General features: G+C 46.6%; 1 protein-coding gene across 6 annotated transcripts in view; it reads left to right on the top strand.

The window, feature by feature from the left end:
* Positions 1 to 26,655, top strand: part of PLEKHG4 (pleckstrin homology and RhoGEF domain containing G4) — an 85,588-nt gene that overhangs the window by 7,800 nt on the left and 51,133 nt on the right. For all 6 annotated transcript variants that reach the window (XM_079315767.1, XM_079315766.1, XM_079315764.1 and 3 more), the window contains exons 2-6: positions 6,420 to 6,617; positions 12,364 to 14,455; positions 19,593 to 19,808; positions 23,484 to 23,607; positions 24,663 to 24,756. In XM_079315767.1, the coding sequence (XP_079171893.1) occupies positions 6,420 to 6,617; positions 12,364 to 14,455; positions 19,593 to 19,808; positions 23,484 to 23,607; positions 24,663 to 24,756 (2,724 nt within the window). The remainder of the gene's footprint in view (positions 1 to 6,419; positions 6,618 to 12,363; positions 14,456 to 19,592; positions 19,809 to 23,483; positions 23,608 to 24,662; positions 24,757 to 26,655) is intronic.

Raw genomic sequence — 26,655 nt, 5'->3', positions numbered from 1 at the left:
GAGCTGGTTTATCCACAGGCTATGGAGCACTCCTGCCTGCCTCAGTGCAGGGGAGCTGAGCCAGCTTACAGCCATGCCCTCATGGCACGCAGAAAGCAGCTTGCTCTTGGAGGTACAGCCCTTCAGCAAAGCTGGCCTGGGTGAGACTGCAAACACTTGCCTCCCAAGTGTAACTGGGTGCTGTGCTTTCTCCCTGAAAAACCTAAAACAATAGCCCAAAGAGCAGGTAGAGCAGTTCCTGGTTATCTCACAGGAAGGTGGTGTAATTACAGGAGTGGGAATGCCTACTTCTATTGCTGCACCACTTAATAATACATTATTTTATTCAGAGGAAGGCGAGGTGCTGAAGGCAGGCGCCCTCTTCTCAGCCTCCCCCTGAGCCTCAGAGTAAGCAGCAGAGGGGGGAGCTGGCACTTACTCTGGGAAGATTTTTCTCTCTTGAACTCATTGCCGCTGTGATTAGAACAGCTCAGGAAACGGGGCTGGGAGGGTTCTCCTCTCTGCAGCAATGGAGTGGGAAATCTCAAATTTTGTCAGAAAAACAAGCCTTGTTTTTAGCCAAAGATCTTTCTGAACACAGAAATGTTTCTTTTATTTAAAGGGAAAGCAGCCTGTCTTTCAGCTTTGTGTCAGAAAGTGGAAAGGCTTCATGGAAAGCCCAGAGGTCTGTTTTTACTGGAAATGAGGTTTCTCACGTCAGCTGAGAGCTGAGCAGCTCCAGCCAAGTGGTGCAGCACAGCAGCCTTTGCTGGCGGAGGGACCAGCTAACCCGGCCCTGCTCAGCGCCTGCTGTGAGCTCCTTTTTCCCCAGTCCCAAAGCTGGCTGGGAGCCATGGGCAGGAGCTCTGTTGTGCTGCTTGGAGCTCTGCCTCTCCCCAGTTTTGCTATTATTTCTGCTTTCCAGTCTGGGGTGTGGGAGGGTTGGGTCATTTCTTCCCCTCACCTTTGCACACTCTGGTCTCTCCCGTCCTGCCTTTGCACTGTGTTTGGCACCTGGGCAAGAGGGGAGAAAGTGGGTGCGTGCAGGATGTGGCCAGGCTCGGGCAGCCGGCAGAAGAAGGGCAAAGCTGCGGGAGCCCCTGGCGAGGTGTCCCTGCTGAGCGGGAGCCGAGCCGCTCGATGACTCACTCAGGGCTGGCTGTACCGCGGGCACCACTCGCTGTGCTCGCAGCCTCACCGGGCTCTGCTCCCCTGCCCAGCTCTGCGCCTTGCTCTGCCAAGCCACGGCAGCTCTGGGTTTAACTGGGCACTTTGGGACATGTAGTTTCATTCTTTGGCAGCTCAAATGAGGGTGTAGGTTTGTCAAAGTAGAGCTGTAAGTTCTTTAACTAAATTCCTGTTGCAGAATGAATCCTCGGTGTGTTACATGGGCCAGTCCAGCCCAGTGGAAAAGGAGTGTTGACTGCCATAAGTCATGGGTTAGTCAAACTGTTAGTCTGGTCTCACCAAAACAATATATTTTAGTAGTCTGCAGACAGCATCTGGGCTGTCAGCAGGGAAGGTCTGTGCCTCTTCATGTTCGCCTTGACCAAGATTCAGTATTTTGTAGGCAAAATGAGCAAAGTGCTTGGATGAGTTATAGGGAAAATGCTGCCAAGGCTTTGTGGTCCCAGGTGGGTCCAGAAGCATTGCAGGCCTCCCCTGCATTGATTTACATTGTCCTGACCCACTTGGGTTGCTGTCTCTTGCTAGAAGAGCACAGATACTCTGATGCTGTGTGTAGCCCTGGGGATGACCTCTCTGCTCCCCAAGCAGGCTGACTCTTTCTTCTTCAAACCTGCAGGTGGTTTTCCAGGGTTCAGACTTAATTGGTGAGCAATAGGTCCCAAAGAGGAAGAAGTTCAGTCCTGAGTAAGAAAGAAATGTAGAATGACAGGAGTTCCCAGTGGCTGGAGCTGCTATGTTGCTCTCTTCATGCCCACAAAGGTAGGCAGAAAATTCCATGAGTGCACCTAGAAAAGCCCAAAAATCTCCTGGTTACTCAAGATGCCTCATGACAGGCTGCTCTTCCAACCTGCAGTGTCTGCTTGCACCAGGAAAAGTAGGTGTGTCCCCTGAGCAGCAACAACTACTGGGCTCCTCTTCTGCCCAGGCACTCGTAGCCTCATTTCTGATTGACTCCTGGTTCTTGCTGCAGTTTATGTTGGAGTGGGGCTTTAAGGGCTGAGCAGCAGAGCTTTGCCACAACAGTCTTTATTGTTCTATTTATCACAGCATCTGACGCTCCTGTGATATGCAGGGGAGAGAGGGCAGCCCACCCACCCACCCACTGTTCAGACAGAAGCCCTCTGCCAGTTGTGAAGTCCTCCTGTGTTCTCACTGCTCCCCTGGCCTCCTGGGTGGGACCCTCCTGGGTTGTTCCTGTCACAAGGCTCAGCCCATGGAGCCCAGCCCATGGAGCCCATCCCATCCTCATGTGGTGCTTTCCTCTTCCCTCCCTGTGCTCCAGCCCCTGCAGCTGGCTCTCAGCTGAGCAGCAGTGAAAGCCAGTTTGGCCGGACGTGACCTTAACCTGGGCTTTATTTAGCGCCTTGATTTATAGAGGAGTTATTTTAAAAGCATGTTTCTCTTTTGGGAGGTGTGGTGGAGTGGTGGCAGTGAGCTGGAGTTTATAGATCTTCCCGTGCTATTGACAAAGAATCATTTGAATCCCAAGACTCCTTTTGCTTGTGGAGATGTTCTCTGGTTTACTTGGAAAGTGCTCCTGTTGGTGTTTGTGCCCAGTGGCTGAAAAGGAGCACATGTCCAGGATCTTTCTTGTGAGAGGGATGTGGTAACAGTGTTGGAAGCAGGGAAGTTTGAAACCTGCAGTCCCTAAAGGAGGCTGTTTTCTTCAGCAGGCTCCTGTGCCAGGCTCTGCCAGTTCTTGGGGACCACTGTGCACTGGTTGTAGTGGAAATGTGCTGGGGCACGAGTGCCCCCCTCCATGGATCCTTGTGGGGTTTAGCTTGTTCTCCTTCTCTCCAGGTGCAGTTCACTTATTCCAGGTCACAAAAGCTTCTCCTTATGCCTGCTGAGGGTTACATTGCTGGTTTGAGATAAGGGATGGAACCTCTGGAACAAGTTGCTCAGAGATTGTGCAGCCTCCTTCTCTGGAGATATTAAAAAGCTGTCTGGAGTAAGATGCTCTAGGGGACCCTGCAGGGGTCTAGGGGACTTCTAGCATGATCTAGGGCACTCTGGAGCAGGAAAGTTGGACTACATGACCTCCAGTGGTCGCTTCAAACCTTACTCATTCTATGATTCCATGATGTAGGTGAGATGGGCTCTAGACTTCAGGTTTATGAGCCTCAGGATCACAGGGCACTGTCCCTTTCTCTGGTTTGTATGAGTTGCCTGGACCTGCAAACCCTGTTTCCTCCATGTGCATGGCAGCTGGCCCTGCTGGCAGGCTGGATGTGTGAGGCTGCCCATCTGTGTGCTCTGGCATTCCACAGCAGACCATGAGGCCTCTTGCAGTCCTGGCTGAGGTGCTTTCCTCCAGCCCCTCTGCAATCTGAGAAGTTAATTAGTGCAAATAAGCATCCCCGTCCCTAGGATTGTGCGCTGGGTTAATGAGTCCCTTATTGAAGGACAATCTGTTGCTGTTGGAGGCTCCAAGCTCTTCCATGTTCTACCCTCTGTATTTTCAATTTCTGAGGCACTGGCATGTTTCACCCTCCATCAGGCAGGAGCTATTCCTGGGTGACCATCCTGGGTGGGAGCACTGAGGAGCAGTGCCAGCTCCACATTCACCTGCAGCACACGGAGGCTGCCATGTTCTGTAGCCTCATTCTGTACCTTGTTCTGTAGCCTCCCAGGGATGCTGGTGCTACAGTCCCATGCAGCAGAGTGGGGTGTGGGAATCTACTTCCAGTTTGGGGCTTTTCCTGCAGAATTAGCAGAGATTGGTTCAAACATCTCTTTCCACCAAAAGGTAGTGGTTGAAACCTTCTCTCTATCCCTTAGAAACCTACACAGCTATCATGGCTTTGTGGTATAATCTAGCCAGAGGGAGATAAAGCCTCTGTGCTCAGGAGTGCAGTTAACACTGCACTCTGCAATGGCTACAGGCTATGGTTATTCTGTATTTTACTAAAGGAAGGATAATGTACGACCTGGTTTATTTTAACCATATAAAGGATTTTTGATTTGGTGCCAATGTTAATAATTGTTTTGTGAAGGCTAAGGCAGCAGGAATGGTGTGAGAACCTTAGAGCGATGCACTGACTCATGTGCAAATATTTTGACTTCTTTGTTTTATTTGCAACAGTGAACTTAACAAATTTATTTTGGGAAGGAACTGATATCTGAAAGAATTTTGCTCAAACAGGGCATGGGGACAGAAGATGGTGCAGAACCAACCCCAGCTGGTTTTGACTGATATTTTGAACTTGTGGGCTTGGGAGGGTCAGAGGGAGATTGTTGTCAAATGCTGCCAGCAGCAATGTTACAGTGATAGTGCCCAAGAAGGTGACTGGTGGGGTGGGAGAGCACCTGTGTGAAGGCCAGTTTTATCTGACAAGGTCACAGGTACTTGCTGGAACAGGTTGGTATCACCAGAGGGTTGGGTTTTTGTTTTTTTTTTTTTTCTGAGTGGAAAGTAAATAGTTTTAAACAGCCTTCTCCTTCTATTTAGAATTGGGGTTAAATGCTCATCCCTAGAATTCAGCATTTGAGTGTGTGCACATAGGGCTCTTACTTTTGGAATTCTTGGGTTAAGAATATTGGATTAAGAATTCCAACTCAGGATAATCTGTGATTCTGTGCATATGAAAAATAGCTCCTTAACCTCTGTTTATCTGGTAGCATTGGACTTGAGTATTGCAGGAGGCAGCTGGTCTCTCAGGAAAGGTGTGGACACTTTAGGAGCCTGCTGCCATCTAGCCTTGCTTGTTTCTGACATCAGGAGAAACAGCAGAAAAGGTAAGGAAGCAATACTGTCCCACAGGCAGCGTGTGGTTTGTCTGTCACTGTAATTCTGCCAGCTTGTTGCAGGCAGGGATTGTGGAGGCCTCACCTGAGTGTCCTCACCTCTCCTGTGCAGTCCCACAGGCTGTCCTACAAGGTGGCTTTGCATCAGAACAGGGAGTTTATATTGTGCTTAAACACCCAAGCCTCTAAAGGAGGAACTTGGAGACTGTTAAGCTGCGAGAGATGGGAAGGCTTGTATGAGGAGCTTCATCTCTGCTGGGCTGCAGGTCAGTTCAGGCTTGCTCTGGGACTGGTGCTTAGGCATCTGCAGTGATGTACTGTCATGGAGTGGAAGCAGTGAAACTGTTTGTTACTTCCTGATTCCTTCGTTCCACTGTTCTCCAGCTGTGGTGTAAGCTGTTCTGGCAGTGCTTTATTTAACTTTCCCTCCCAATCTTGCTGTGGGACTGAAGTGTATTTTCAGGCATGTCCATGCAGTTGTTCCTGTTCTACAGGAGGCTGTAGGGCTTCTGGGTCAGCAGCTAAGTGCTTTTCTTGTGTCTAGTGAAAGGAGGTGGATTTAGATCAGATGAGGTTCTGGCCAGACACCTGAGTAAACTTTCATTTGGTTTTGTAGCAAAACTTACTCCCACTGGCTGTAAGTTAGCCCAAGGGATCCTCTCTAAAATAGAAAAGGAGCGATCCTGCTCCTTTCTCCAGATATGTACAGCTTTATATATATTTTTTATTGCTACTTTTTGGCAAGCTCTCTTGATTTACACCCATGCAATAACTCAGAATTTGGCCTCCAGCACTGGAATTGGTCCTGACACTATGGGCAGGCTCTGGCTGGCAGGTTCTCCCAAATGAAGATGGATGCAGGCAATCCATTGCCTCCGATCCCCTGAACAGGCATCCTGAGTATCAATGGGTGTGCTCAGGGACCACAAGCAGCCCTGTTCACATGAGTTGTGTGAATCCTGGTGTGAGGCATCTCGAACTGCAGAAAATTCCTGGCTGCTGGAGTAGAGTTTTTCATGAGAGGGAAACAGCTTTGAATAACGAGGAGTCGCACTGGTGAATGGCTTTCCACAGAGCCAAACAGCTCTGGCACCTTATCCTGTGCTGGGACTCCAGAGCTCAGCTAGTGCAACTGCCCCTCGCCCACCAAGGAGGGTACCCAGAACACGGGGCTGGTGATGCTCCCACCCCACGGCTCTCTCTCAGGCGCTCACGTGCTGCGCTGTGGTCTAACAGCCGCCCCACCCCGCGCACGCAGGAGCAGGACTTGCTGCGTAAGCAAAAGCTGGGAATTCTCGCCGCTGCGCGCAGCACTCTGCGAGCACTCCACTCCTGTTTTGGGAGAGCTTTTCTGTGTTGACCTGCCATCGCCAGTGCCAAAAGAAGCTAGAAAGGACAGCACTTGGCTCCTTTGATCTTCGCTTCTCCTGCATTTGGAGATGGCTGCGCTCCTGGGCGTCGGGCACATCGTGCCCGGGTACCACTAACGCTTTCTCTCTCGGCAGGACTCGGAATCACTGGACGGCTGCATTCAGAGTACGTTATCAGCACTCTACCCTCCGTTTGAGGCTACCGCAGCCACTGTTCTGTGCCAAGTTTTTGATGTGGTGGAGAAGACGTACCGTGGGGATGGACTGCACTACCTCATAGACTTCCTGATTCCAGCCAAGCACATCCTGCAGTGCATTCAGCAGGATGCCTGTGTGAGTACATCATGCTCTCTAAGGCCTGTGAAGGCTTTCTTGGAGAGTTTTCTTTCTGCTCCCGTATGCAAAAGGGCTGGCAAAAAGCGCTTGAGTAGGTATGGCAGCCTAGGTGGGAGGGCAGGCAGGCAATTAGGAAACAGTTCAGAAATTGTTGTTCAAGCTTAACCCTTCAGAGATCAGAGATCAGGTGTGGAACAGTGTTCTTCCTTTCCATAATCATGAACACCAAGGGCTTAAGGGATGCACAGGGTTTAGTGAAGTGTTTGCTAGATGTGGCTGACTGGGTTGGCCTCTGACCCCAGCTGTTCTCTGGCCCCGTGGATGAAGCTGTCGGGCTCTGCACTGGCAGCATGATGTGCGGGGTGAAATGCTGCCAGTCGGTGTTTTTCCCAGAACTCCAGCTCCCCTTTGATGGTTGCTGGAACGGTCACAAAGCTCAGTAGCCCCGAGGAGTCACGTTACATTTACTGCCAGAACGAGTCCAAGATTAACGTGCTTTACTGTTGGGAGTCTAAAATGTTAGAAACGATGAGTCAAACACCTCCATCACAAAACTTGGCTCGAAGTCTGCAAGATGAAAAAACCCAACCAGCCTAAACAACCTAAAATGTGGGTTTGTTCTAACCTTTTTGTCTCTGAATGCAAAGGGGGTGTGTGGCCTGGCTTTTAATTCAAATCCTCATGGTAGAGGGCAAAGAATTTCTAGGAGGAGGAAAAATGTGGAATAGAGGCTGAAATAGTTACTCATTTGCTTCAAGGAAGTGAAATACTGGGGAGACAGACCCATCAGATAGGATGGCTCCATGTGAGCTAGGCATTTGGAAAGTTTGCAGTGTTTGTTGCCCCGGATTGTCACCAGCCGTCTGTGAGTGCAGGAGGATCCAAGGTGGTGCATGACCTTGCTACCCTCTCCCACCCTGAACACTGGAATAAATGTTATTCCACCAGTATCTGTAATTAGAGCTTCTAATTCTACGGTGCATGGTGTGCTTTTCACCTTTAAAGAAACAAAAGACTTTTCGTTTGTACAAACTGGTAATTATTTCAAGACGTTTCACGGCTTTCCCCAAAACACCGCCCTCGCTTGAAGAAGTCAAGGTAGCAATTTCCCCACTCCTCGAGATCCCGGCAGCTTCCGAGCGGCCAGCAGTGCCTTGGGCAGGTGAGGCGATGAAGGGGAGAGAGGGAAAGCAGCAGTGAGCTGGGCACACCGCGCTGCTGTCCCAGAGGGAGCTGTTCGGGGCAGCGGCCGCGGAACGACCGCGCACCCACCGCGGCCCGCGCGGCCCTCGGGGCGCCCGGCTGAGACACGGGTGTGGTGGCAGGGCGGGCTCGGCCGCCCCACAGCCAATGGGAGGGACGGTGGCGCTCCGGCAGCCAATAGCAGCGCGGGGCCGCCGTGATGGACAGGGCGGCTTCGGTTGAGCTGTTGGAGGGCCGTTGGAGCACGAGGCGGGGGAGTGCTAGGCCCTGAGGCGGGACAGGTGTGAGGGCGGTGGGAAGCGGAGATCTTGAGGAGGGAGGGATGAGGCTGATGGGCACTGGGTGTCCTGAGGAGGGAGGGATGAGGCTGATGGGCACTGGGTGTCCTGAGGAGGGAAGGATGAGGCTGGTGGGCACTGGGTGTCCTGAGGAGGGAAGGATGAGGCTGATGGGCACTGGGTGTCCTGAGAAGGGAAGGATGAGGCTGATGGGCACTGGGTGTCCTGAGGAGGGAAGGATGAGGCTGGTGGGCACTGGGTGTCCTGAGGAGGGAGGGATGAGGCTGATGGGCACTGGGTGTCCTGAGGAGGGAGGGATGAGGCTGGTGGGCACTGGGTGTCCTGAGGAGGGAAGGATGAGGGCAGTGGGTACTGGAGGAGCTCAGGATGCTGGTGCCCATTCCAGGCTGGCCTGGTGCATGGGCTCAGGAGACATGCAGGCAGGGGGATGTCTGAGGTGTCCTGTGGGAGGGGGAAGCCTGCACGGTGGAGCTGTCCTGCTTGTGTAGCACAGTTTGGGGAGGTGATGCAGAGACACGAGCTGTGCTGGGAGGCCTGCCTGGCAGCCACAAAATGTGGGGCTGGTTGGGCAACTGCCTTTAGGGAGGGCTGCACAGGGTTGCATTCGGTACTGGGGGTTTTGGTGACATGTGAAATGCCTGGGAGGGTGGTCAGCAATGTGCTTTCTTGCTTGGTTGTGACCCTTTCTGGCTGTGATGATTTTTTACTTCCACAGTGGTAGTACAAGGCGATCGAGGGAAGCTCTGTGTACCTTGTACCCTCTTTAGACTTGGGCCCAGGTTATTTCATATTTTATTTAAAAGTCTGCTTGTTTGATCTTTTATTATTTTTGAAATTTATTTAATTTGCTGTGGTCTCTTCTTCCTCAAACCTCCACTGTATGTGCCATCATCTTTACAGTCTGAAATCACAGGACTGTTTCTTACTAATTGCTTTTTGAAAGTCTTGTCTGCCTTTTAGAAAGTCTAAACTACTTCTTGTAGTTCAGCTGCTCTATGTGACCATTTCCTAAACACTAAACTAGAGGGAAAATAATTAACTTGTGTCTGAATGACTACTGAAAAAAAGTCTTGAGAGCACTTGAGGTAATACCCTGAGCTAAATGGTCTGTTCCAGCTTAACCATCTCTGTAGCTCTAGAAGATTCCACCTTTGTGCCATTTTTGTCGTTGGTACCCAGCTCTTTCCTCAGAGGCAGCTTTATTCCTGGGTGTAGAGGGTGTTCCTGGCACTTCTCTGATGAGCCTGGTTTGGCTGGGTAGTGTTTGGACACGAGAAAAGTAAATCCCTGAGCCTCAAAATGAGATGTTAAAGGGACTGTAATAAGCCTCTTCACATAATCTTCCCTTTGAAGGTGCATTTTGGAGCAGGAGCAGGAGTGGAGGATGCTCCACTTCTAAAGTTCTAAAGCTCTGTAGTGTTTAGGCTATTGTGGGACTTGCATTCTTGCTTTGGATGCTACTCTGGCTCTTGATGCAGTTTAGACTGTGGCTTTGTAGGGATTTTCAGGAACTTCAATGTATTCTGCATTTTGGTTTTGGTGATTTTATTGCTGAGTTTTCTCCTTATGAGTCAGTGGCAGACAAGTAAACATGTAAGCAGTGAGGCTGAGTTTTTGAATTTCTTAATGTATGAATGGCCCTCCAGTGGGTTACTCTGCATCCAAATTTTAACAGAATCTCTATGTCAAGTATGTGCTGATGGAATGCAGCTTTATGCTGCTGCTGATTGTCTTTCACTTTTCAATCCTATGAAATGTAATAATTTGGGAACTGATCTTTGTCTGCCTCTTCTTCCCCTGAAAAACCCTTGGTGCATACCCTTGGCCTTGACACCTAGTAGGAGATAATCTAATGGGATGCAATGGTATAGTGTCTTCTGGAAAACTGCAAATCGCTCTAGTTTAAAACTCACATACAAAATATTTGGTTTGGGCACTTTTGTAGGAGCCATAAGCTTTGTTGGCTGAGATGCTGTGTGTGTCTTGAGCTTGATATAAAAGTCCATGAAGTACATTTAGCATAAGACCTGCTGGAGCCAGGAGCAGCTTGTGCAAACTGCTGCAAGAGGTGATCTTGGCTTGCTGAGTTTAACTGTACTGTGGATGAAAGGAACTTACTGATAGAGGCATCTGTGTCTTGCAGCTCAGAAAACCTGAGAACATCAGCTGCACAGCTTAGCTCTGCCTTTGAGGGAAGCACAAGCAACTGTGTGTTAGCTTATAGGGCTTGTTGGTTCTAACTTAATAGAAAGAGGAAAGAGGAGGAGGTCAGTCTGCTCTGAGTCTAGGTTAGAATAGAAGGGTAATATTAATATGATCTTTCAAGTAAATTAAAACTAAAGTAAAGGTTCAGTTTTGTGGTGATACAGGGCATAGCTACATCAGTAGAGCAGCAGCAATATGTGAACAGAAGTAAAACTGCTGTGACTGAACTTGACTATGTCAAAGAAATAGAACTGGCAGGTCCCTGTCCTGGAATATGGAAGAAGTTACCATATAATGCTGAATGTCTGGTAACAGGGATTTTATTAAATCTGTTAAGTCAGGGCTAGTAACAAAATACAGAGAACAAGCTGAGCCTACAACATCATGTACTGAGCAAGGACTGAATTAACTGACCCATGAAAAACTGAATAACGTTTTCATGTGGTTTGCTCCATGGCAGGTAGTGTCACACCAGCCTTTTAAATAAACCAGCTCTCTCTAGAGGGGTACGTTTCATTGTTTAATCTCTGCCATAAAGGATTTATTATGGAGTCATATGGAAGATTAATTACTGTGTCAGAGGGATTGAGGTTTATGCAAGAATTGCAAGATGGCTACAAACTGGTGAAAGGGAGGGTGTTTGTATTGCAGGGAAAACAGTTGGAGGCAGGAGTCATGAAATACTCAGTGCTTCTCATCCATGACCTTGGCATAAAAAGTAAGAGTATGTATGGCATGTTTTTGGTGAGACCAGCCTGGGACACACAGACAATAACCTGGAAGAGGAGAGTGATAAATGCATTGCATAAGATGAGCTCTAAAACTTTGTACTTAAATTTTTGTAATGGTGGACTCAGAGGGCAAGCACATACCTCTGCAAAGTGTCAGGCAGAACATCTGTTGTGGAGTTCATCAGTTTGAAGAGAAAGAACAGCAGGGTTACTGTGGGGGCATGACTGCAAGACAAGTGGGATCTTAGCTGTAAGAGTTGCTTCTGGCCCATTTGGAAATGCTGGTGCCATTACAGACAGTGTTTTGGAATGCTTTGCACAACAAACAAATGTTTTTTTAAGAAAAAGAAATGGGCATTACAGAGGAGATACTTCAGGCACACTGAGGAGATGATGAAGGTAGACATGCTAAGGTCGTGTGACATGGGTTAATAACTTTAAGCAATGGGAGCACATCCAGGAAATACAGGTTTGAGGAGGAGGAATTACTGAATCTGAAGGATGATTTGGGTTTCCAAACCTGTGAGCAACTTTGCTTCAGGTGCAAGGAGAGTTAGAAATCTGGCAGGGCTGAAAGTAAGGCTTGATGAACATAAGAAGGAAATTGCTTTATGTCAGTACCTGTTGTTTCAAGGTGTGTGAGGATCCAGGAAATTCCTTTCAGTTCTCTGGTTTCTCTGCTATATGGCAAAATACTTGAGTTAATTGAATCTAAAGCCTTGCCATACAGAAAAAGATGAGATTAATTGTGGAATTGATGGCTTATATAATGGCTTAATTTAAATCTTAGCCAAACAAAATCAAGTTCAAAGCACTGAAATTATTTTTTGAAGTTGTGACAATGCTGTAAATAATTGAGTCAAGTCAGTTCAGCCATGAAACTTCAGTTCTTTTACTTGGGTGGGATTTGTCTGAGGTGTGACCTGAGTTCTGCTATGTTTTGGGCGAGGAAATTGCTGTTGTGTTAAGTGTGGTTCCTTGAAGATTGCTGATGGCACTTGCTGCCTTCTTTCTCTGTGGCTCTGCTGTGCTTTCCTCCTTTGCTGCTTCCTGTCTCCTGTTTAGTCTTTGCAGTGCCTTCTTCCCTTCACTGGCAGGTTGCAGCCTCCTGGTGTAACTCGTGCCAATCTGTCCTGCATAGGTTATTTGTGTTGGTAACTTATTATTCCTGCTTTTAAAGACCATAGTGTGAAAAGCTTGCCTACACCAATAACCCAAACCCCTAAATTAATCTGTTTTCTTGATCTCTCAGCTGGAGCTGAGATCCTTTGCTGGTCCTGATGACACTTTCTCTTGCCTCCGTAGGCTCCGTACTGCGGATTGCTGTTTCGCCATGCGGGCTGGCCCCTGTGTGTTCAAGAGAAGATTATAATCCAGCTAGCTTCCATCGACGGGCAAATCTTGAAGCCTGGTGACTTCTACCTGCAGGTGGTCCCCTCTCTGAAGAAGCCTCCACGAATTGTAGTGAAATGTTTGGGAAAAGATAAGCATAATGTAGAAGAAGTGGTGATTCCAGAAGTTTCATATACCTCTATTTTTACTCTGGAATGGTTGAGTACGTTCAATGGAGAGCGGATGGGCATAGCACTGGAAAATTGTTTACTAACCACTGATGACAAAATATTTCGTGTCCCCTGGGATAAAGTGGTTAATCCTGAATTTATAAATAAACCAAAAATAATTGAAAACAATATCATCTCTCCAGAAATAACAGAGGAACGTTCAGTTTTGTGCCTCCCCACGGACCGTACTGAGTGCACTTCACCAGACCTGAAGTCTCAGTATCTACAGAAACTAAACCCAAATCGAGACAACCCTGTCATTAGCAATATAGCTCCACAGTTCAAGGAAACTCTGGTCAATGGTGTCTGTACAAGTCCTGTGACTGAAGAGGACTTGACAAGTGACCTTGAAGGGGAGTACGTTGAGCTGGCAGAAGTTTCACTGCCCAGGTTTGGGCCACAAGCAGGATCTTTAACCCAGTCGCTGGCATTAAGCTATCTAACTCAACCCAGGGCACGAGTGAATGAATCTAAAGGCAAGCACAGGTTTATTGTCATACAAGACAGCACCTATTCCAAGAACTTAATTCAGTCAGCACTTATGCAGAAGGAGCACTGTCAAATGGACACTCTGAGCACTTCTACAGAAGTTCTCAAGAATGTTACTCCATTGGAAGGCAACGAAGTGATGGCACATGGAGAGCTGTCTCCAGAAGGTCAGCTGCTGCCAGTTGATCCTGGAAGTATGGGTGATAACATTCCTGTGGCTGAGCCTCCTGCTTGCTGTGCAGAAGATTCATCTGCAGAGCAGGAGACTCACAGTGAACACTCACTGGATTGGCGATATGCACTGTGCAGCTACAGTGTTGTGTGTGCTGGAGATGCTGTCTGCTGCAAAGCACAAGTGCCTGGTGGCCCTGCAAACATGGAGGGAGAAAGTGATGGACCTAGTGGAAATGCTGGTTTTGAAACATTGGAGCAGGGCCCAGTAGTCACTCTAGATGCTACTGCTGCTAAAGAGGAAGTGATGCTGGGAGTACACACAGAACCACTGACTGAGGGTCAAGAGGAGGTGACACTGATGGATTCTTCTGTATCTGTCCTAGGGCCTTTGGGACCACATTGCACACTGAAGGAAGGTTCTGATGTCTCTTGCCAGGGTGTCAGTGAAAGTGTTGAGCCAGCGCAGGTCACTACATTGCCTGAGAACTCAGATGTGGGTTGGGAGAGAGACTCTCCTTCAGGGAACATGGTAGATGCAAGTTCTTGCTGCAGCAGTAACGAAGCAAATACCAGTTCTCCATTAAATCCTCCAGAAGAGAATCAAGGAGATGTAGATGAATTTGAGGTGGGTAGAAGGGATAGCCAAGAGGAAACGAAAGAGTCTAAAGAAATGTTGACTGTAAATGAAAATCAGACTAGTCACAGTCACTGTTCTGTGAAAGCTCCAGCAGATGGAACTTTGTCAGATGGTGAAGAGCAAGAGCATAAAAAGGCTGAAGAAACTGTACTACTCCAAACTGCCCTGTCAGCAGAGGGGAATCAGATGGCAGAACAATTAAATAATGGTGACTTGTTGGCTCCTGATGCACAAGAAGACTCAAGTTTGTTCGAAACCCAGAGGTCTGGAGGGAGGTTTGAGGAACCACAAAGACTGGAAAACCATGGCTGTGAAAGTGAAGAGAACTCTGTGCTGAACCTGGAGAGACAGGTAGAGAACCAGGAAAGTTCTTCTTACAGGGAAAGGTTGAAGACTACAACTTCAAAAACACTGGAATCCATTGAAGAGGAATTGGAGGGTGGACCACTGTCCTCAGGACCTGCTGAGGAGCATACAGAGCCTACCACTCTGCACTCCCAGGCAGAGGCAGCTTCTGGGGCATCAGCACCTAAAGGTATAGTCATTGGATGTTTGTGTGGTTGTGTTTGGTAACATGGATTAAAAGCAAAGTCCTCAAGGAGTACTGCTTCAATACTACTTATCAGGCAGGATTTGATAAATACATCTAGGAGGCTTTGGGGTAATAGCACAAAATACTGGGAAGTGATTAAATTATTGCTTTGTGTGGCATGAAATTACCTTTCTCTTCACAGGTGGATTTATTGTGGTATTTTGTTTAATAATTTTTTGCAAATTTGTGTTGGTACAGAACAAAGTTCCATTGGAAGAAGCTTTTAATTTCAGTCAATCTGATTGCTGATGACCTCCTCCTGCTACATTCATGATGTGCAGAATGTGTGAGGAGAGACATCTAACTGTACAAGTCTCTCATAGTTGAAAGGTGGCTTTAGGAATATGGCTGTGGCAAGAGGAAGCAGCAGTGGATGCCACAGTAAAATACTAGCTGTGTAACGTGACCTAAAGATCATCATATGTATGTGCTGATAACAGATTCAGGCAGCAAACTGCAGAGCTGAGGGATTCCCCCCTCTTCCCTGCCTTCCCCTCCGGCATGCTTTCTTCAGCTCCATTATGTTTCAAGTAGGAGCTGTTTCACTTGAGCGGAAGAGCACAGAAATTAAGCATCTAACTTCAACTCGGCTGGAATGTTCAATGACCAAGATTTCTTGCTGCTTGGGTTCCTGAGCTGGAGCTGTGCTGCTGCAGGAGGAATTGAGAGGGCAGTCCAGGGTCTGCCTTTTGCAGCAGCCCGTAGGCAGGCGGTGTGTAACCGGGCCGGTGTGGGCTGTGCCCTGCTCTGCTGAGTGGAAAGCTGCAGCTCCGTATGCAGATGTCCCGGAGCAGCGGCTGTGCGGCGGGGGCGGCTGGAACATGCCATTCCAGTTCAACAGCTCTCATTCCCTGAGACCCCTGGCTAGGAAAATTACCCAGCTTGAAATATTGGAGTGAGGACTCTTGAAAGGGTTGGCATACAGACTCATGTTGTTAGAGCATGTTTGACCCTCTGGGGCAGCACATGCAGGCCTGGTTTTCCTGGGACATACTGCCACTGTAATGCTTGCCCTGGTCCCAAATTATGTTGTCAAGAGCTGCAGCATGATTCTATTTGACTGCACACACAGCTGCTTCTCAAGTGTCCAAAAGTCACATTTTACCTGATGTCTAAGTGACCTCCTAATGGAGCTAAATTAGCATCCATTGATTAAAATAAAATTTCGTTAACATTTGCATCAAACTAATTTGATTCCATAGTATTCCATAGTTAGGCCAGCCCAGGGTTGCCAGGCATTTCTGATACTTTTGAAGTGACAAGCATTTCTCTTGTGTGAAATGGGGGGTCAACTCAAAAGTTTCTATTCCTGCACTGCATGTTTCTCTGAGTATCTATCACCATGAGCAGAAAAAAAAAATCACCTGCCTTTCTGTGGGTCTTGGGGGGTATATGCCAGGAAATAACCATCCAATAACCATCCATTCCCCTGGCCAAGCTGAGCCTGGCTTGCTTCATGCTTGCTCAGGACCAGGCCTTGGAACACCTAGTCTGTGTTTAGTGCTGGGTAGACACTTTGCTCATGAGTCCAGTGGCTGCTTGTTCAGTGTTTCCATCTCTTCTGTCTAAAATTAGCCAGGTGCAGCTCATTAAACATATGATGTTCTCACTGGTCCAAAGAGTAAATCTTGGCCACTGCTGGAGATTTCAGCAGTGATGGATCCCTCTGGGGTACACACAGAGACTGTTTTTAATGAAAGACAATAAAAATTATTCTGAGGATTTGGCTGAAATAAGTGGCATTCGTGGCTCAAGTATGCTGATGGTAAACTTGGGCATTACGGTTTAAGAGAAAAGCAAACCTTGTTATCTTAGTGCTTGTAAAGCAAAAGAAACAATCTAAACTGCCAGGAAAACCACCCAAACTAACAAAATAAACTCTTTATGGTGAAGGGCAGCTCAAGTATCAGTTAATGCTGGCAGTATTTCTTAAACACTATAGCTGGCACTATAAAAAGCTTAATCCATTCAATTGCATTTGATTGCTTTGAGATCCAAACAAGCCATCCCCTTATCTAGCCCCATTAAACCCTCAGAGATGTACTTATAAGATAATTCAGAGATAAAATTACAAAGCAAAGCAAATGTCCTACAAATGGGCTCTACTTTTCCAGCAAGGCAGTTCTGTAGTTTAAATTCTCTGCATCTTGCTGAGGTCATTTTGCTACTATGATTGGAAACTCTAGGTATCTTGCCTAAACTATAAATAACCACAAAACTTAAGCTTTACTGGGTCAATTCAGATCTGAAGTTCACACCTCAGCAGCAGTGGGCAGAGACACAATTTGCTGTGTGTGAGGTGGAGGAGCTTGCTTGTTACAGCAGATATTGTAGATTATGTCAAAATACATGTTCAGAACTGGGGCATCTGAGTTTGCTGTGTCTGCAGGTTTTTCCATGTCCCTTAACTCTCTCCCTTCACTTCCATTCTCAGTGAGCTTATTTTGTGCACAAACAGAGTCTAAAATGCCTGAAGTCAAATGTGAACTGTTTTGAGTCGGTGACTTAAAATTTTCAGTGGTTCCATTCACAGATAATATGACTGCTGTTTTTTTCCTAATGACTAACATCTAAATGAAAGTGGATTTTGAAACTTCTCAGCTCTGGAAAGAATTCCTCTATTTTGTGGGTGGAAAGTATCTTGATATTCAAGAAACAGGCTGAAAAGCCACACTGGGGCATATTGAGCAGCACCTGTTAGGGTCTTTGTTCCTGGTCCCACTTACTACCTGATGTTAGCATAGGTGATACTGGTGCTGGGGCAGTTTGCAGGGAAAATGCTAATGTCTCTTTGAAATGCACACAAGCAAATCCTCCTCTACCACTTCCTTAACCTCGGGGAAAGGTGGAACCTGCAAACACGGCAAATTCAGATGTCCCTGTTCTCAATTTGCTTTTAGATGTAATCCTCCGCATTCTACAATTTCCGCTTTAGTGAGTGCCTCCGCCCCAGATTGCAAATAACAAACAGTGTGCTTGGGCCTGTTTGGGAGAGCTGGCATCTGCAGATCTCAGCTGGGCCTCAGACTTTTGTTTGGGCAAGATGTGCTTAGTCTGGAGGCTGCACAGCTTTAGTGAAGTTTCCTCAGGGCTGAAAAGCCCCAGTACCAGGACTGTGTATAGTGGGCCCAACAAAATGCTTCTCTCCTACCTTTTGGGAGCTGCTGCTTCATTCCTAAGAGATAATCCAAGGCAGGACTGTCACATACATTTATGTATTTCTCTTGCCCTGATGTGTAACCTGTGTGCAACACAGCTAGGTTTCATTTCTTGTCCTCTTTAAATCTTACATTTTGGTCCTCTTTGCAGGCTTTTGTTATTTAATGCAGACCACTTTACTACAAATTGTGTAGTTCTTATTGGCAGGCCTTACAGCTCATTGATGAGGTGATTCCATGTTCTCCTAGAAAGTCTACCAGCTCTTAACCAGAAACCTTTGGGCACAACTTCAATGACTCTTTGATGTTCAAGATAACCTTTCTGCAGGTGCCCCTCTAAAATGCTGCTTCAGGAAGATGTAACAGTGTTGTCTGAAGTGGATGACCTCTTGCACCACTGGGAAGTGGAGGCTGAGGTAGCTCTAGGAACAGAGTGGAGCTCTGGTACAGCCCAGAGCTGGGCAGAGCCCTGCAGCCATCACAACAGCTTATGTGGCCAAATGCAGCAGATGCCAAGCTGGATCCCAGGGGTGCTCCTTAACCAAGGGCTTTACTAAAGAGGAATGAGCAGCTATTCTGTCATGCCCTTGATGGTGCAGAGTCCATGAGCTCCTCCTAGTTTCCCCCAGTGTTGAATGATTGGTTGCAGTGAGCCATGCTGCTCAGGGCACTTCTCTCACCCATTTTAGCAATTTTGAAAGCAGTTTGGGCTAAGCCTCAACCTGTAAATCTCCTTCACTGCTAAAACTTGTATTGGAAGCCACTTCAAGGACTGCTTTGTTCCTGGTCCTGCTCTTTAATGAAGTATTGGAATCTGTTAGTAAATAAACTGAGTCAACTGTCAACATTGTTGATGCAGCAGGAAGGTAGGATAGTTGAAGTAAATTTTAAATAACAATTAAAATGTCTGACTTCATAGCAAGCAAATATATATTCCACTCTTATTTTCCTAAAGAAAGATTGATATTTTTGTTGGTAAATACTGAAGGATCAGGATTTGTAGTGAAGTATAGCCTTTTATTAAGTATAGCTTTCTGCCAACACAGGGTTAGCCTAGTTGTGTACTTAGGATGCTAAAGATCTATTATTGAAGATGTGCTGTTGGCTTCTAAATCTTGTGCTGTTGGGAAGTGGGGTATAATACTTTTTGCACAGTGGGTAGATACTTTTTTCCTTCTTTCCAGATAATTTTACATTTGATAGAACTAGCCTTAGTTTCCATGTAGTAGTCAAGATATTTAATTTTGGAATTAATGGATTCTGATAACTTGTGCTTTATAGCTGAGGTGTCAGACAAAGGGAGCATTTTCTGCAGCTCTTGAGCAGGAACTGCTTGGTGTAATCATCCTGTTCTTCAATGTTTTTAAACGGGTTTTTGACTTTCACATGAAGTGTTAATAAAAAGAGGCTGGACAAGGAGAACGAGGTCTCTTTGGCTAATTCCCAGCTGATTTGTTAGCCTCCAGTTTACTTCATATTTTCAGGAACTAATCTGAAAATAGTGTTGAGGGAGTAATTCTGTCCTGATGGAGTAGCCCTCCCTGTCAGAAGCTGGTTTATCACTCCAGCATGTTCTGACTGCTGGAGCTCATCCAGGGGCTTGCACTGTGCCAGACTTCCAGGCTGTGAGCAGACATGTACTGCTTGATATGTTACCTTTAAAAAGGACTTTGACTACAGTAATTCTGATCTGAATTGAGCTTTTATACTTTGCAAACTTCACAACAAATTGGTTTCTTTTTTTTAGAATTACAGTAGTATTAGTGTTATAACCAGTTTTGGCACATGAATGCTGCTGGCTAAAGGGCTGGAGGAGCTGCAGAGTGCTGGGGCTGGGGACACGTCCCTCCCCAGTCTGGTACTCACCTGGGACCTTTTGGGTGGGACTCCTCTCGAGCTTCTGTTTGTTGCTTGTCTTACAGGAATGATGTCAGAAGAGACAGAGATGAGAAAAGAGGCAACTGGCACAGGTGTGTTGAAAGCAGTGAGTAAAAGCAGTGCCCTGGAGGAAACTTCACCACCTGTTACTCCCCCAACATCCCCAACTTCTGGAACTGCCTGGGGTGGTCAGTTTGCACCTACCATAGTCAAGGATGTGAACCCAGAAGTGCTCAGGAGTGGAGTTGCCTACCTGCCTGGTGAGTGGCTGAGCCAGAATGTGTCTTGGAAATGTGGTTTGTAGGAGGGAGATGAGCCTCCTTTTGCAGTGCTGGAGACTGGTGCCAGTGCTATTTCTTTCACCCCAAACCTCTTCAGAAGGTCAGTTTCTTGAATCCTCTGAAGTTTCCGAATGGGCAGGACAGGAAGTAGAACTTCCCTCCCATTAATGTTAATTTGCTCTCAGGAGTCTCAAAATGTTAACCAAGTATGTGTGAGTCAGAAATGCCAAATCTGTGGGCTCATCCCAGGAGTTCAAAAAGAGCAGAGTGAGGGTGCAGCTAATGATGGGCTGGTGGGCCTGACATCAGACCTGGTCAGAAGAATAGGAACTTGATTTGCTTGGTAGATAATTAAAGGATAGGAATGTAGAAGATGCTCTTTGACAGGACTCTTGAAAACCAGTTTTATTCTTGGTAATTAGAAGTTTGGTTGATTAAATGGAGCCACCTAGATATAATAGATTTTTAGAAAACATTGGATTTCATGACACATAGCATTGGAAAGAATATCCCAGTGAAGTGGATGAGCAATGTGTAGGGTGAGTGATAGCGTTGCTAAATAGCAGATGACAAAACTAGCTATCAAGGGAGAACTTTCCAGAATTATTCTGCTAGAATTGGGTTGTAGGTCAAATGTTATTCAGTGTTTGCATCTGATAGAACAGTGAATATCAAATAGCTGCAGATGAAATTTCTGCATGGAACAAATACTGGCAGAGGGGTGAACAAAGCTGAGGCTGTTGGTCAGAGTAGCCAGGATTGCTTGGTGTACAGGGCCCACACAAGACGTCTTTGTGTTTAACCAAACATGAAGTAAAGCAGAGGAAGTAAGATCTACCTCTCTAGTGAGAAGCAGCATTTGGCAGCTCTGTGTAAGGAGCCCCTGTGGGCTTGTCTTTTCAGAGGCAGCAGGAGGGTTGTTCAGTGTGGGGCAGGAGGAGCTGCCTTTGATCAGCTCAGGGGCCGCGTACGAGTTGAAAATTGGGCAGAGAGCCCAGCCTCAGAAGAGAGGTCAGGCAGACTTGTGGAGTGTGGAGGAGTTGGGAAGGAGAGCAAAAAGGCAGCACAGACATCTCCCAGGTGGTGTTGGTTCTGCAAGACCCTTTTGGACCTCAGATGTGTAAAGGAGGAGATGACTAGACAGATTAAGAGACTGATTTTTTACCTCTTGTTGGTATACTTGTTGGTGATACCTCTGAAATAGTTTGGGCTGTGTTGTATAAGGAAATGGTAAATATTAGAGGTGGTGTAGAGAAGGGTGAGAGCCCTTTCTTGTAACCAAACTGGTTGTCTTAGAGACTGGAAGGTTTTTATCTCATAGGATGATTGAGAAAGAGGTGAAATCACCTTTGTGCCAGGAAGGAAGAAAGGAGTTTAAACTTTTCCAGTTTCTGGAAGAAGGTGAAATATAAAACCAAGGGCAGGGTAGAATAATGGTACATTCATACATATAACTTTGCATTAGGAGATGAATTGTCACAACAAATTCCAAAGATGGCTTTTAATCTTCTGGTCAGCTGATCAGTTTGGACATTTTTATGCTGTATACAACAGCCCAAAAAGTTACAGGGTTAGAGAGGGTCTTTCAGAGAAGCTCTCAGTCCATGCTGTTGCAGGAGCCTGACCATGTTACCTAATGCTCCCTTTGTCACAGATTCCTGTCATAATGTACCACTGTTAATAAAGCCTTTGAATATGTGAAGGGATATCAAATAACTTTCAAATGCCTGCAAGAAGCAAGGGTTGGCTTTGATACTGCTTCTGAGGGAGGAGTTGTGTATCCTGTAAAAGCACTGTCAGATTTGATTGACCTCTCTGCCTCTTTGGTGTTTCAGTGGGCAATCCTCATACCAGTCTGGTGAGGGAATGTACTCACCACTCAGTTAAATGCTTTATGTTGGTCAGTGGTAATGATACAGTAATTACATTAGAAAGAATAACTTTCATAATGAATGGTGAATAAGAGCTAAATAATAAACTAGTTGCTGATTGAGTTAGCCAAAACTTCCAGGACAGTTTCAGTTCTGGATTCTGCTCTGGATTATGCTGCTATTGGAAGACCTAGCCCTGGTGACTGTGGTTGCTTTTTTGACCTGGTCAGGCAATTCCCAGACTACTAGATGAAAGTTCAAGGTTTAATCAAGTTCTGGTGATGCCCAACCTGCCTGATGGACAGAAGATGTTGCTGCAGAATAAGAAAGCTTTTACTGAGCCTCGTTATTGAGCCATTTTTTTCAGTAATTGAGGGGTTTGCTTTTTTATTTTGTGATGGTCCCCTTTCCTTATGAAACAAATTATATTAATAAGATTTTTCTAATTCCTTTCCATTTCTTTGATTATGCAGCATCCAGGCTACAGTATTTCAGAAGTAATAAAAGTCCTCCTTGATCACACTGATGATGAAAGATTTTTGTTAGCAGGAGAAAGCTTGTGTCACAGTTTTAGTCCTGGGAGGGAGAAAACTCTGCTTCAAAATGGTGTCCATCTGTGTCTGTGGCCCTTACTTGAGTCATGTCCTAGTGACAGATTGACATCACACTGGGGCAGCTTTCCATGCTTGAGGCTGTCCATCTGTGTCTGTTTTACTTGTCAGCTGCATGCTTGTCCCTGAGATGGGGGAGAGAGGTGGTCCAGACAGTACCTCCTGTGGTAGCAACAGAGTTAAGGAGAGAAACAGATTTCTCTAATCCTTTGGTTTTGTCTTGTGCTTGGGATTTCTGCCCAACCCCCCCCATCCTTCTTACACAGTTTGTATGACAGGAAATGGCTCCTGTTCTTATGTTCTTATGAATTAGTTTTCACACAAAAGAGATGTTGTCCCTCCTGTTCCCCAAATCACTTACCTTCCCAGTTGTTTGAGCAGGCTCACTGCAGGTACTGCCTGATTTTGTGTCTCAGAGGCAGCTCTGGCTTTCCAAAGTGGTTTGTCCACCTGTATCCTCCTTTTGCATCTGGAGAGGAGGCTGGACATAATTCTGAAACTGGCACTGTTAGGTCCTTCTCCTCCTGTGATAATGGGTGGCAGAGGAGCACTGTCCTTCCTGGCTAACTGAAGCAGAGGGATTTCTCCTTCAGTGTGTCACAACTCAGCTGGGTTACCTGTACTGTGCTGTATCTATTCCCTGGGCACTGGGCAAGCCCTGAACCTAATGAAAGCCTGGCACTGCCTCTGCCCTTGTCAGAGCTGTAGGCAGGCAGGAGTGTGCTCCTCTCTGCAGCCTCTGAGGTGGAGCTCTGGGCTCCTGCTCCAGGGCTTTGCTTCCAGAACCTGACTGGTTATGTTCTGGGCTCAGCCTGCAGCATGTGCCCAGTCTAGTTATATATTGCATGTTCTGCAGACCTGGCTGCATTCTCTCATCTGACAGCAGTGTGAAGGTGAGATTCTGTGTCTTGAATTTATGAGATTTCTGCTTTTCTCAAGATCATTGTTAGGCAGTTTCAGCCATATTTATGAAGAAATAAATAGGGGCAGCATATGGATACCTTGGAAGTGTGTTTATAACCTCCTACCATCTGTAACATACGCTATGTGAGTTCTGTGGAGGATTTCCAAGAAGGTGATGGGTCTTAGTGGGAGAATATGAGGCATACAGACCTGGAACCAGGCTCAGTTGAGTTACTTGTGTGATTTCTACCCCTCCTTTCTTTTTACAGGTACAAGAGACAAATCAGGACGTGCAGTGGCCATAATAACGACAAGGAACACAGCCTGGTTAAACCCCCACTGCAATACCACTGAGCTTGTGCGCCTTCTTCTGTACTTGCATAGCATCCCAAGGTTTGTGATGCTCTTGGGCATTCTGGGAGATGGAAACTGAGGCAGGAATGGAAGGAGATTGACTTTATTGGCCTAGGAACTTGGTCCAGGCTGTCTTGGAATTACACAGGTGGGAATCTCCTGCTAGGATGAGCAGGCTTGTGTTCAGCAAGCACTTTACCTATTCTGTATATGCCATGTGCACATGGTGTGATATAATTGGGTATGTGGTGTATGTTTTCCTGCATTGCCATGAATCCAAGCCATTCTTGCTATCCTTCATCAGTTCAGAAAATGGGATTTGGGAGCTATCATGGGGTAGTCATGCAGCAGCTCTGTGATAGTGTTGTGACACGATATTTTAATGCCAGGCCTCCAAACTAGAGGGAGAGAGGATCTGCAAGTGTTAAGAGTCAGCCTTGGTGTCTGGCTGAAAATTGGTTTTGGACCCTGCAGACTGGAATTTGCTGCAGCTTCTCTTCCTTTCACTATGATATACTCTTCTTCCCCAGCTCATCACTGTTTCACTTTTAGATGATTAAATGAGAAGAGGTAAAGTAACTCTGACAGTGATTTTTATTTTTTTTTTGAGGCCTTTAAAGAATTAATAAAGAGAGCAGTCTTAACCCATGAGAAACTCATGCTTGGATCTTTTTGAAGGCTTTTCCCTTCAAGTCTGATTCTGGGTGAGAGAGGCATTGGGTCTGCTCCAGACTGGCTGCACTTCTGAAGCAGTGAGAGTGAAACCAAGCTTGTCTCTGAACACAATTAGGAAGGATTAGTTTTCCTGTGTGTATTATCCAGTGGGCATCAGCATGCTTGCCATCAGTGGCACATATTCTAGGAGTAGGAGAAATGGGAAATTGGGTGGAAGTCATAGAATCAAATGGCAAAGGTAAAAACTGAGCAATTGGTGGTTTCTGTGTATATGTTTTGTTTAGGAAAAGGTGGCCAGTTAGTTCCAGTTATTACAAAGCCATAATGTATTGTTTTTTTTCATGACTGCAGGTTCCGTTCCATAGTCTTGTTAATTTTCATTGGTGACAAAGGTGACCTTTTTATCTTTGTCCTTGCAGACCAGAGTGTCAGGCTTTGGGTCTCACTGTTCTTGTGGATGCTCGTCGCTGTTCACCCGTTCCTGCTCTCTTCAAGGCGTTCAGCACGTTGCAGGTGAGCCTGGAGCTCGGGCAGAGGAACTCTGGCTGGCCTGCTGTCATGGTTGGACATGGTTACATCTCCATCTGCTGCTTCTGTCTCCATCTGCCACCTGGCTTTCAGTTAGCTTTGGGAGGTGGAGATATGTACCCAGCCCTGCTTTAGGAGGATGACCTGGACTTGCCAGACTGCAGACAAAGCAAAAAACCTAAGCAAGTCTGAGTTAGGGGAGAACACCCCTCCCCACCCCTCCAAATTTGCTTTCATCTCAATGCTGAGAACAGCCCATACCCAAGTCTCAATGTTGTCATGAATTATCCTGCTTGGAGGTGTCGTCCCTTGCACTGAGGAGCTGTGTGAAATGTGCAGGGATTTTTGCCTGCCACAGAGAAGGGAGGAAGAGGCCTCTGTGTGCTGTCAAGGGAAGGGAAGGACACTGCTTGCCATGCCAGGTGGAAAAGCACATGCAGCTGTTGGTGTGGCTGTCAGTGAACGATTAGAATCGGATGTGCTGTAACTCTATATTGCTTCAGGTCAAAGGCTTTCATATCAGTCACTTGGGAAGCCAGTGGGTTTTATTGTCCCCCCTCCCAGATAGAAACTGTCAGCTGCTGTTAGAAAGCCAGGGAGATGCTTGGTTGTAGTGATGACTAATCTTGTTTAAGCAGGTGCTCATTTTAAATCAGAGCTTAGGTCTCTTAGGACTCAAACTCTGCAAACTGGTACAGGGCAATGTTTTAATGAAGCTGATGTCTGTGGTTTATGTGCTTCAGTGCCACATCTGAGAGTTGAGTCTGACTCAGAGGTCTGTCCTCCTGCTTCCTGGGCTGGGTGGAGCTGTGAGCTCTATCAGCATGCTTATTCTCTGTGGTGAAGGAGTAATCTGGTGCCCTGCTCAGTTCTGCAGAGGTAACAAGCAAACACATTCTCTTTTATGCTGTGCCCACATGGCAGTGGGCTTGCTGAAGCTTTTGTGCGTTTCACTGTCCATGTAAGTTGCATGGCAGTCCTAGTGGCTGGTTTGGAAATCAGCAACATGTTCTGGCTGTCTCAATTCTTGTACAAGCATGGTAATAATGCCATTTTAACCTTAAGTTTTCCCTCTGAAATGAGGGAGGAGGGAAGCTTTTTGCTGTGCAGTGATGGCTGTTTGGCTTTGAGTGCCTCGTTATCAGGGTGGTGCTACAGTGTTTTAACAGACTTGAATGTGCTGCCAGACAGATTGCTGGATCTGAGTGTGTGCTCCAGGTAACAATGACTGACAGAGGCTGATTACTCTGCTTATGGTTTTCTGATCCTTACACTGGCTCTTCTGAAGACTCTGTAAAGGAGACCTGTTCAGGTAGCTCCTTAGCTTGTAATGGCACAGGAGTAATCCTGGGCTTCTCTGAGCCTTTTGGAGATCCTCAACATTTACTCTGTGATCCTGTGGCAGTGTTCTCCTCTGCTCTGGGACAAGGATACAGAAAATGGAGTGTAACTACAGTGAGGCAGTCTTAGTGTTCCAGAGTGCAGCAGGATTAGCTTGGCCAGTGACTGCCCTGAAGTACAGACTGCATATTATGCCTCTAAAGTTACAGAGCAGATCACCTCCTTGGGGTCCTTTCTGAAATCCCTTTCTTATCTCAGTGTCTCATCTCTGGCAGACTGTCCCTAGAGCTCATTTCTCTGCTGTCCTGTGCTCTCTCTATAGAGGATTATACTTACATAGTTTCTGGGAAGCATACTATGATCATGTGCCAAAATCTGTTAAATATTGAGGTCCAACATTGCATATTCAATTCTGAGGGGCTGTTTTCCTCTTGACCCAGCAGTGGGAAGCACTGCTTCACAGTGGGGAAGCACATCAGATGCCCTAATGCAGAGTCCCTTCCTGCTGGGATCTGTTAAGCCTAGAGAGACTCCTGCAGGGTC

The sequence above is a fragment of the Erithacus rubecula genome (assembly GCF_903797595.1).
Source record: "Erithacus rubecula genome assembly, chromosome: 12".
In the NCBI taxonomy this organism is placed as follows: domain Eukaryota; kingdom Metazoa; phylum Chordata; class Aves; order Passeriformes; family Muscicapidae; genus Erithacus; species Erithacus rubecula.
Note: the sequence above shows the minus strand (reverse complement) of the source record. Positions and strands in the feature narration are given on the sequence as shown.